Below are 11,430 nucleotides of genomic sequence, written 5' to 3'. Positions count from 1 at the left end.
CTTATTATAATCCGTTGATTTATAAGATGCATGGAAGCCCCCCTTCCTTAAACACAAGTTGCCATAAAAGGTGCTTAGTTAATTTATTTTCTGTTAATTTAATTTTGGTCAAGTCCTTCTGCCTCATCCAACAGGCATCTACCTCCTCAAACCTGTAGGCCTTGGTCCTCTGTGTCTTACCAGAACGTTGCACAAGTCTGATTGCTTAAACCCACTTCCCCCCATTAAAACTCATTCTGACCCCAGTCCTGGAGCATGACATCTGGGAAATGCTTAAATCAAAGCCCTCCAGTGAGGTCTGGCCATTAACCTTTTGTTTATGTATCTGCTGTGCAATGGAGAGGCACTTCAGATATTTCCTTGCTAAACAAAGACAAGGCGTTTAAACAGAGCAATATGCTTTATGACTCTGGGCATGGTTACTCCTCATCCTCTTCGATTCTTTTTTCCTGCAGAGATTAATGTTGAGATCTTAAACATCCTTAATGCCTTATAGACAATCCATTAACATCACTGTGTGGCTAGCCATACCATTATTTATTAAAAAGGGATCCCTTCCTAATGCTACGGCTTGATTTCCTGAGCATATAATCAGGTATATTATAATCTGTGGAGCATTTTACAATGCTACATATTTTTTACTATATAATGAGCAGCCTGTGTGTGTGACATACAAAAAATAGATGAATTTTGCTATTGCACTTACTGCAGTGTATGAGCTGATCTGGTTAGACACGAAATGCAGACAGAAATCCGCCTCACCTCTCAAGCTAATTTTAGTCTCTCCCTCTCTTCTCTCTAGCTGTGTGTGTATAAAATCACTCGCAGTCTGACAGCGTTCCAGTAACCTGTGCCACGCGCAGAGCGGGATGTACTCACTAACCATCTGCTTGCATGGCATGGGTTAACTGAGCCTGTGGGATTGTGCTTACCTAAACAAAACCACTGCAGTGAGGGGAAAAACAATGAATGGGTGGAGATGATCAGCCCATGCATTCCAGCTAGTGCAGTCCAGGCAGCAATGACAGCCTGAAGGTTGCAGCAACATCGGGATCTGCATTCCAAGTGCACAGATCTTACAGTCTGGAGCAATTTTACGTGGAGCTGCTCTTTATTTGCTGAGCCATGGCCAGTAACCAGGCCAGCCTGCAGGATGATCAGAGCAGGCACTGCAAGTTCTTATCCTATATGTTTTACCAGGCTGTGAGAGATCACAAGCCTGTGTGGATGCTGGAAGACATGAGAACTATGGAGTATTTTTACTGGGAGGAAAATGCCAGCCTAAGAACCTACTCACCTTCAGAAGCCCTTCTCTATGCAGTGGTGCATAACCACCTGCCTTATGCTCAGTATCTGCTGTCTCATTTTCCAGAGGAGGCTCTCAAGGTGCCTGGGGAACACTTCTGCTATTGCCCATCCTCAGCCCCTCACTTGGCCATGGCGGTCACATATGACAGGAGAGATATCTTGGGACTGATCATCAAAATTGCACACAAGCTCCCCAGCTTGAACTCCTACATCAATAGGACTGGTTGCTTTCATCTGGAAGACGGGAAAACCCCCTTGCACCTTGCCTGTGAACTGCTGAGGTCAGAGACAGTCCTCATCCTCCTTGGGAATGGAGCTTCTCCCAGGATAGAGGACAGTAAAGGACTTACTCCACTGGACGTCATCCTGGAACAGATGTGGGACTCCAAAGTCAATGTGGCATCAAAGAAGCTCTGCCTCGACTACCTCTTGCTCTTCATGCCCAACCCACAGTTTAAGATGCGGAAGGTTCTGCAGGAGCATCCGGACCACTGGACAGCTTTGCTGGGGGAAGACAAATTCAACAGCCTGGTGGGGAACACACCTGCTTCCTTATATCTGCAAGCTATGCAAACTATTCTCCAGACTCTTCCCCCCTCCCACTTCCCTAAAAGCATCCAGGAACTACCTATACCTCAGGCACTAAAGCCTTTACCATCCTATGGCAAAAAGCTACCGACAAAAAATGTGGTAAATGTTTTTCCTTGACTTTATTCACTGGGTTTTGGATTTTCAAAGGCAACTTAGGGGAGCTGGTCATCCACTACCCTCTGCATTTTAGTGTGATTTTAGTACTTAAACTATTAGGCTATGCTGGAAAACCCAATATTTTGTGACAAGATTTTAAATGTCTTTTCTAATTTATTGCAGGCACGGCACTTTTAAAGGCAAAAGCCTTCCTTGTTTTCTGTCTTATTGTGCATGTGAAGCGTTAACTGTAGTCGAGACTGTGTTATGTTTGATTTCTTAGCTGTCAGCTGGTATCAGTGTATCTGAATTCCCAATATGATAACTATATCTTGTGTAATGTACCTGGGTAAAAAGGAACGACGTGCCCAGTGGGATTTTCAAATGGTGTAACTATGGGACTGCATTCTGCTAGAGCTGAGAGAAATACCATCCAGTACCAACACGGTTCAGACGTCAGGTTTCCTTTCTAACAATGATCCAGCATCATCTAGTAATAACCTAAAAGTCCATGGCTGATGCTGCAGCGACGTAGAGGCAGTCCTAAGGGGTACCTGATTTTACTGCATTACTTTACAGCAGGTCGTAGCGTGGAGGGCATGAGTTCAGAGAGGGGCAGTGCGTATATATTCCTGGGGGAAGGAGGATAGAGACAGGCAGAATAGCAGGAAAGCATCCTGTCTCACCTGGGAGTGAGGGGGTTAAAGGCAATCTCAGCCCTGATGAATCCACAGAATTGTGCATTGAGGAAAGAACCATTTTCCCTGCTGTTCCGTAAAAAAAACTGAAATCAGAGCAGAGCCAGTGGAAGCCCTATTCTTCGTAAGTGACATTATTTCTCCTTGACTTGTGTTTTAGGGATGAATGTTTCTCCATGAGAAATGTGGCTCACCAACTCAATTTCCCAGTGCGTCCAGAGCCACCAGCATTTGCTAGCTATCCTAAGCTAGGGTATGATGTTCTGCTGTCAAAAGTTGTCACTTGTTGTCAATTACAGTATTTTTGCCACCTGGGTCCAGACAAAGGGCCTGATTCTGCAAAAAGTTCCCATTGACTCCCCTGGGCACTGCAGGCAGGGTGTGTTTGCAGAAAGTAGGACTGGGGCTGCCCTGCTTTCTGGGGAGCTCTGTGCCTCGCTGCCCAGGCAGAGCTCTGGTCCTGGCAGCGGCACTGGTCCTGCTCTCCTAGCTGTGCTCAGCACCGACAGAGCAGTGGTAGGATCGCAACTCTCTTTAGGGGACATCCCTTATTTTGGACTCCAATGTTCTCCTCTCTTTGTAAGTGCAACCCTCTGCTTTGCTAAAGCAGCATAACCACTTCTCGAGATTCTTACTCAACAGCAGTGAAGAAATCACTCATCTCTCTGAACAGATGTAGAGCCAAAGGCTGTGCAGCACAAGCCCCTTTTCACAAGGCTCCAGCTGAGAAAGGATTTGCGGACATATCTCACTAGATGGGATAATTGCTCTGTGCAAATATTACTCGTGTCTCATCTGGTTAATTCCCTGCCTCTGCCAAGGCTGCTGCGCTGGAGCTGCACCCTTTTCCCCATCGGCACAGGGAGCACTTCTGCTTGATTTCCTTATGTGTGGGGTACCTCCCGTGTGCCAGGACACAGGCGATGCCAGCCACGGCCAGGTGGAGATTTCCTGCAGGGCTACATAATGTGTCAGGCACAGTCAGCTGGAACGTCCCTTCGGAGGCACCAGGATGCTCCTCCTGGACAGCCCTTCACAGATGCCACAGAAGCATCTCGGTGGTGATGCCGCCTGTGCTGCGCTAGGTGAAGATGGGGACTTGGTTGTGAGATGGAGAAAATGTCAGCCCCGTCCTAAAAGTGGCAAGCAGGCTATGAAGGGGTTAACCCTCCTCCTGAAATGCTACATCCCTGGTGCTGCAGTGTCCTTCCACCCCTGCCCCTGGGGACTTGCATTTCTTTCCTCATCTGTGTCTATTCCTCCTTGTGCGATGGGGGAGGGCGTGAATGGTGGCGGAGAAATTCAGGGTCAATCTTGGGTTAGGATTTTGCGGAAAGGCGGCAGCCTCTGCAGCAGGCGGAGGCTGTCACAGCTCAGGAAGCCCAGCAGAGCCCACGCCAGATTTACATTATAAGCGGTGGCTGAGCTGCTTCTGCCAAGCCCTGCAGGCTCCCCAGCCCTGGCAGCCCCCAGAAACCCGGAGCTGGAGGCAGAGGACAAAGCAGGCGCTGGCGGCCCAACGCTGATGAGAACGGCTATGCAGAGCACGGCCCCATGGCACCCCTCAAGTCCAGAGGAGCAGGATTGGGTTTGTCCCAGCGGCAATGCGGTATCTCATCCGGATGTCGGTGAGCAAGAGGCGGAGGAGGAGGCTGCTGATGATTATTAGAATAGTAATTAGGCCCTGGGAGCAGAGATCCCAGGGAAATCATCAACTGTTACTGCACTGGCTCAAAACCATGAGAGTTTTGGTGCTATAAAGAGTTTCAGAAAAGACAGGAGGGAGGAGAAGGCTGCTCGACTTACAAATCATAGGAGGCAGGTAGGAATTCTTGGCATTAATCAGGTTGCACTTTCTAATAAGGCAGGGGGCTGCACACAGAGAGCCAGAGCAAGCCACTGGCAGCAAGTAGGTCTAAAATGGTGCCGGGATCTCTTGTTGACTGCAATAGTTCTGGATCATTGCAAAGGTCATTTCAGGCTTGTTGGGTGAATTTGTAGCAGGCAGCAGGATGCTTGCATGCACACATTTGTCCATGTGGGAGGCTACCCTCTGTCCACCAGTCCAGAGAGAGGATAAGAGATGGATTCTCAGCAGCTGCTCAGAAACTCAAATTCTAGGACATACCTGCGTCTGGTACCACAGCCTGGAAGAAAGCTGCTGGCCTGCTGTGGACCAAGGTGCAGAAACTGATGTGCTCGGCCCAGTGCGCAACAGGCAGCTACCCGTACTGGAAAGATCACTCCACAGCCCTCTCATTCCTCCTTCTTCTGACCATTTTAACAAGAGATCAAGCACCAGCTGGCCCTCAGCTGCTGAGCTACCATCTGACCTCCATGTGTGGTCCCACTGGGCCAGAGTTTAGGGCCATGAGCATTATGGTGATGACTCTTTCCATCACCTGATACGAGTGCAGGATGAGGCACCCTTCTGCTGGAGTGGAGGAGACTTCTCTCTAAACTTGGTTTGCTTATCTTGCAGTGACCTGCCTGTTAGTTTGAGATCCTGTTTGTCTTCCTGCTCAGTACAGTGACATTACATCAGATACAGCCAAATCTACCTCAGCCTCGTCTGTGTTGATTTTTCTTTTCTCCATTCTTTCCAAGCTAGGTCATTAGCAAAAGTAAACTCAAAATATTTTCCACACTTCCTGCAATATGACGGTCTGTAGTCTTGAAAAATCCCTATGCTTGCATGACAATATGTTAGTGACTTTGTTAATCAAAAAGAGTGCTAGGTGCTGTGTAGTGATGTTTACATTTTACATATGTACATACTGAGTAAGTGTAGCTAAGATCTTTATTTCTGAACTTGGGAAAAAGAAGAAAAGTGTGAGAGAAAAGGGAGAGGGGAAAGTCTTTGCTAATCTTTGGGTTAAAGGTTGGCTCTGCAGGTTACATCTTTTAAATTTCAATTTTGAGGAGTAGCAGTGTAAGGATGAGTTGTGTATGTATGGGTGTGACTTCAGTTTCGATGAGTATCACTTCAGCGAGTTTGGCGAGTGACTTGGCATGGTGGGGGGGGGGTGGGTGGGAGTGTGTGTGGACTTGTGTGGGCTCCCGTGTGCATATGTATGTCTGTGTCCCTGTCTGCCCTCTCCTGGTAAAACTCCTAACCGACTTACCGTACTTGTATGCATCAGTGATCAATGCCTTAAGAAAGCAGCCTTTTCAAGAGATAGGTGTGTGTCCCAAGCTCTGTGCTGCTGACAGGTAAGGACATTTCTTCTCTTGTAAAGAGGCAGCAGCTTTGCTCTTGAAACAGGTGTTTTACCCCTGAACACCTACCACAAGGGTTTCTGCTCACCAACAGCCACAACTGTCCAATGAAAGGTTTGTGACAGCGGCCACATTTTATTTTCAAAAGCTTTTTTAAAAAATAAAGTCTAATAAACATACATCCTTATCTTAATCTACTCTGGGCTGCCAGCAAAATTCAGCCACTTATGACTTCCTAGCCCTACACTTCTGTCTATTTCTGCAGCACCATTAGCAGGAAGGACAGGGCAGATTCTAACCTCAGTTACAGCCCTTTACACCTGAAGTAACGTTTTTTAAGTCAATTGTATCACTCACAACATTTGTTGGTCTACAGGAAAACAGAAACTGTTTGTGCACTTAAATTCTTCAAGGCTCCATAAGTCTGACTTCAGCATATAAATAAATGTGATGCTTAATCACTGAAAACATTTTTTACATTTTCATACTTTGAATGTATATAGATATATATTTTCCATCTCTCTAACACCGATGGGCATTTCCCTGTTCCCAGTTCCCTTGGCATTGTTGGGATCAGCATGACAGTTGTTCACTGATTAAGACCGAATATTGCCATGCTCAAGTACAAATGAATGTTCATTGTATGATATGACTTTCTTATAAAGCCATACTTTTGTAATTTTGGTTTCTCTTTTTTAGGGGAAAAAAAAATCTTCCACATAATTGTGTTTGTACATTACTCGCTGCATGATAAAAGATAACATTGTAATGTGTTGCAAATAAAATATATATACATACTCTGATATATTAGGTATATTATATGTGAAAAACATTTAACCTGATTGTATTACTGTAATAAACTTGCAGTATAAACTTGATGTGTCTTTTATTAGCCAGTTGGTCAAAACCACCCACCAGAATCTATTGCTTTTGCTTTGGCTTATCTTGGTGTTTGATAATTTCATTCTGACTACTGAGCCATTACCTCCAGAAATGTGATCTGAGGAAGATAATATTTTCCTTCACAGGCTTGCAATAGCTGGCTGTGCTGCCAGGGAATGACCCCAAGTGATGAGGTGAACCCACATTTCACAGATCTGCTGCAAGGTGGTGATGAATCAGAAGAAGGGGCTCAACAGGGGCAAGTGGTAATTGGTTTTGAAGATTTTAATCTTTTAGGTTTGAGTTCAGCTCATGGCAGCTTATAACAAAGTTGTTTACAATGAATATAACAGCACCAACAGTCTCCTTTCCCTCTCTGGTTTGTATGCAGTCAATAAGCTCCTTTGCTTCCTAATATTTTTCTCTGTAAGGAAGGATGCCCCAGTAAAGCTTCTAGCACCAACTCCATCTTCTCCTTTAGGCTCAGCTGCTGGTGAAGGTCCTCAGGCAGATGTGCACCTTGCAGCAGCTGTGCCACCTCCCTCAAGGTAACAATCCACCTGCTTCTGTGCACAAACACAGACCATCCAGCTCCTCTGCTACCCTGCCAAAAACAGCTACCCAAAGCATTTTAAATGATGGTATCACACGGCTTGGACTCCACTGCCAACTGTGCCCACAGATCTCCTCAGTGCACACTGGTACAAACAAGCTATAACCCTAGGCCTTCGTACTTTAGCCTGTGCTTGCATAATAAGTTATTTGTTTCACGGAAGAATGAAGAGAAGGGAATTGTTTTTCACTGATCTCACTTAAAAAAAGTCTATCTCCTTGTCTTCACAGTGGGAGAGTTAGCCCTGAACTACTTCACCTCAAAAATGTGATCCCCAGAGATCTAAGTTTTCTGGCTTATTTGCTCTAACCTTTCCTATATTTGATAATGAGAATCTGATTCAATTTCTCTTGTGCCCTGGCAGCTCTGCTGAGGCTGACCATCAGGGCACTAGTGAGCAGCTCTGACAGGTGAGGGAGCCCTGGGCTGACGCATCCTTCAAAGCCAGTCTCATCTAGGTATCAGGTTTTAAACAACTGTATTTAGTTGCTGCCTACGCAGCAGCAGGCAGCAAGACAGGTATTTAAATAAAGAGAAATTTAAAGGGTATATTCCCTTGTGGGGAGTGAAGCATTGTCAGAAGCAGATGATGCAATGACTGAAATCCTGCCCACACCTCGGTTACTTGAGTGCACCTCCTTGAGTGAGTCACCCCAAATGCAGCTGATATGTTTGGCACATCCCATACTAACCCGCGTCTGTCTGGCCAGCACAGCAGCAACGCCTTCTGACAGCATGCACTGTGTTTTGCTGCACCACCACACTCAGCTGATTACATGGATGACTATGTGTGGCCGTCGGGATTCAGCTCCCAAGACACTCACAATTGTCCCTAGCACTTGGGAAGCCGCTCTGAAGCCCAGCAGGCAGATCTCTCTAGGGGCGACTCCCAAAGGCCACTTGACTTGGAAAATCAATGGTAATTTTCCACACCAGGTCCCAGTTCCAACTGACTGTAGTAAAGTGTCTTTGAATTTTGCTATGAATCTCCCGTGAAGCAGAGGTTTATTGCTAGTGGGAAGGCTTTTAGTGAATTTCATGAATACATACAGAGAGAAGATGGGTGTGTTCTGTACACCAGCTATGCCCACCCACACTGTCAGATGGGCAGACTCCTGTGCAGAGCTGTGAGGAGGAGGAATTATTATCACAGAGTTGCCAGACTCACAAAAGAAACTCTGGGAGAAAAAAAGGAAGAAAAGGATTGGGAGGGGCAGTATGGCAAGATCTCTTCTGTAGCAGCTCCTGCAGTTAAATAGGGAAAATAGTCTGGAGAATTCCAAACTGCAGTATAAGCTACAAGAAGCACAAAAGCACAGACACCACCCCCCTGCCAGTTTCCCCTGGACCTCTGCTTCAGGATCATAGAGAACGTTAGGTTCCAGTCTCAAAACTGAGGCAATATAATGCCCTTCTCCTCCACATTCTGGCTGACATTCACCTCAGATGGTCTTTGTCTTATATGGAAAGATATTGTCATGAAGTCTTGAAGTTGGCGTAAGCAGGCACTGGCATAAATGGTTCAGAGACCGAGGTCCATCCTGCTGCTGCCTACCTGCTCCTTATGCCTGCCCTTAACTAAGAAAGCCCCAGCAAAGCACAGTCACAGTGCTGCCACACCAGTGCCTGTGCCAATCAAGGGGATGGAGGCTCTGGTAATGGGAATGAGTGACCAGGCAGGTGGTATTACTCCTTTCCAAGGTTGCTTTTAACTTCAGCAGTAGAAGATCTTGTTCTTTGATGCAAAATTAACAGGGGAGATCTCTAGTAATGCTGAACCAACACCTCTCCCTCAACCTATACCTTCTGTGTGCCTAAGAAATACCTTAACTATCTCCTTAGACAGAGAAGACTTGGTAAGCTTATAACAGTGAAAGCTTCTGAAATGGGAGAAGAGGCTGACAAGCATTAGAAAGGGAAATAATCACCAGAGCTGACTGGAAATTGATGTTTCTTTTCCACCAAAAATGACAATATTGCAAAACTCACTTCAATTCTGATTCAGAATGAAAATTCAAAATATCAAAATTGGTATGGACCCAGTTTTACAAGGAAGAAAACTCATCCAAATCTATCACAGTATTCCTTAAAGAATAGAAAAATTATGATAACATTGTAATATTTTGCTTTTTATTTTTCATACATTATCATATATTGTAATGTTAAAGGACTAAAAATAACGAAAATAGCATGCATTTAAATGCCTCAATAATAGCAAAATAAAAAAAAAAACAGAAGACAAAGTAAAAATTTTATTTATCAAAGTAAACTATTCTGACATATTAAACGCTTTAGATTTTCTTCTACCAGCAATTTTGTCAAAATAGGAACATAAAAACCTCACTTCCGGGTCCACCCAGCACCATGCTGTCTCCAGCACTGGCAATAGGAAAGCTCAGGTAAGGAGAGCACCTGAGCCCAGCCACTTTCTGCAGTGCCTTCCCTGCTCACACCCTCAGTACCCACAGCTGTTGGATTGGTGATGTTAGAGGGGCTTGCCTAGTACTTTAGTCTTCATCTTCTGACCTGGTGCCCTAAATTTGTCTAATTCTTTTTTGAGCCTGTTGATACAGTCACATCTACAACACCCCATGACAGCAAGTTACATTTATTCGCACTGAACCTCATCTGCCACTTTTTTTCCCACTCACTTTAGTGAGGTCCTTCAGCTGTCTTTTGCTATCTGTGTGTTGTTTGAACAAGTCCAGTACCATTGCAAACACAGAGATTTCACTGTTCACTCCTTTCTTCAGTCATTGGTTACATACTAAACAAAACTGCTTCCCGCACTGATCTCTGGGGGACCCCACTGCTGGCTCTTCTCCATGCCGACCACTAAATCTCAGCCTTTGCCATGCTGTAAACACCTTTCACTTCATGAAATAATTCCTCTGATCCCATAACAGATTCATTCCTTTAATAACCTTTGGTGTGGAACCTTGCCAAAAGCTTTTCGAGAATCAACAGTATGTTGACTGGATCACTCCTTTATCGTCTATCCTTTTAAGCTAGATAAATCATTTACAAACAATTCAATTTTTAGGAAAATACAATTTGCAGTAAAACCTGTTGTGACAGGAGATGTCAGAATTAAAAAGCATTGTTCATCAGAAGGACCTAAAGATTTTTATAAATTGTGCAAATTCTGCCTACAGAAGGATCTCCCCTGGCATGGAAGTGTTGCCCCATGTGGGATGGAAGCCAGCAGAGCAGCTCAATATCTCACCGTGGTACTTCCCTGTGCAGTTGTCATTTCCACTAAAGGCTTTAAAAGCTAGATTTTAGGCTTGTAAAATGCATATGTAGACCTGAAATCCTTATTCTGTATATATCGGTTGTGGTTTAATCCTAGTTCACAACTGAGTACCATGTAGCTGCTCACTCACCCTCCCCTTCCCCAGCAGGATGGGAGCAAGAATCGGGAAGAAAGGAAAACTCATGGGCTGATGTGAAGACAGTTTACTAGGATAGCAGAGGAAGAGATAATAATATATAAATAAAAATAATTATAAAATGATAATGACAAAACCACCTCCACCACCAGTAATAATAATACATAGGGCTCATAAAATATACAAAATGAACAATGCACAATTTCTCACCACCCAACGACCTGATGACCGATATAGCATGTCCCGAGCAGCGATCACGGAACAAAATTAAAAGTGATCCTGGAACAACTCCAAGGAGCAGGAGAAAAAGAGAGTAAGCTGCCCAACAGCCAACTTGACTTATATACTGAGCATGACGTTTATGGTATGGAACACTTTCTTTGGCCAGTTTGGGTCAACTGTACTGGCTATATCCTTCCTAGCTTCTTGCACCTGCACATTAGCGAAACCTCGGAAGTCCTTGGTCTCTTTAGCAACAAGTAATAACATCAGTGTATTACCAACATTCTTCACATACCAAATCCCATACTAAATCAAAAACACAGAAGCTACTGGCAAGAAAATTAGCTGCATCCCAGCCAAAACTAGGACAACATTTGTCTCTGGTACTGGGACAAACATAGGTTGGACT

At 44.8% G+C, this 11,430-nt stretch overlaps 1 protein-coding gene across 1 annotated transcript; it reads left to right on the top strand.

Annotated features, from left to right (window-relative positions):
• Positions 1-1,125: 1,125 nt before the first annotated feature.
• LOC104484958 (ankyrin repeat domain-containing protein 9) lies at positions 1,126-2,016 on the top strand. Its single transcript, XM_010127192.1, has one exon. It carries the CDS (start codon positions 1,126-1,128, stop codon positions 2,014-2,016), a length of 891 nt encoding a protein of 296 aa, XP_010125494.1.
• The last annotated feature ends 9,414 nt before the right edge of the window (positions 2,017-11,430 follow it).

Source organism: Chlamydotis macqueenii, chromosome 3 (assembly GCF_036417535.1).
Source record: "Chlamydotis macqueenii isolate bChlMac1 chromosome 3, bChlMac1.mat, whole genome shotgun sequence".
NCBI lineage: Eukaryota > Metazoa > Chordata > Aves > Otidiformes > Otididae > Chlamydotis > Chlamydotis macqueenii.
The sequence above is the reverse complement of the archived record's forward strand: the minus strand, read 5'-3'. Positions and strand labels throughout refer to the sequence as shown.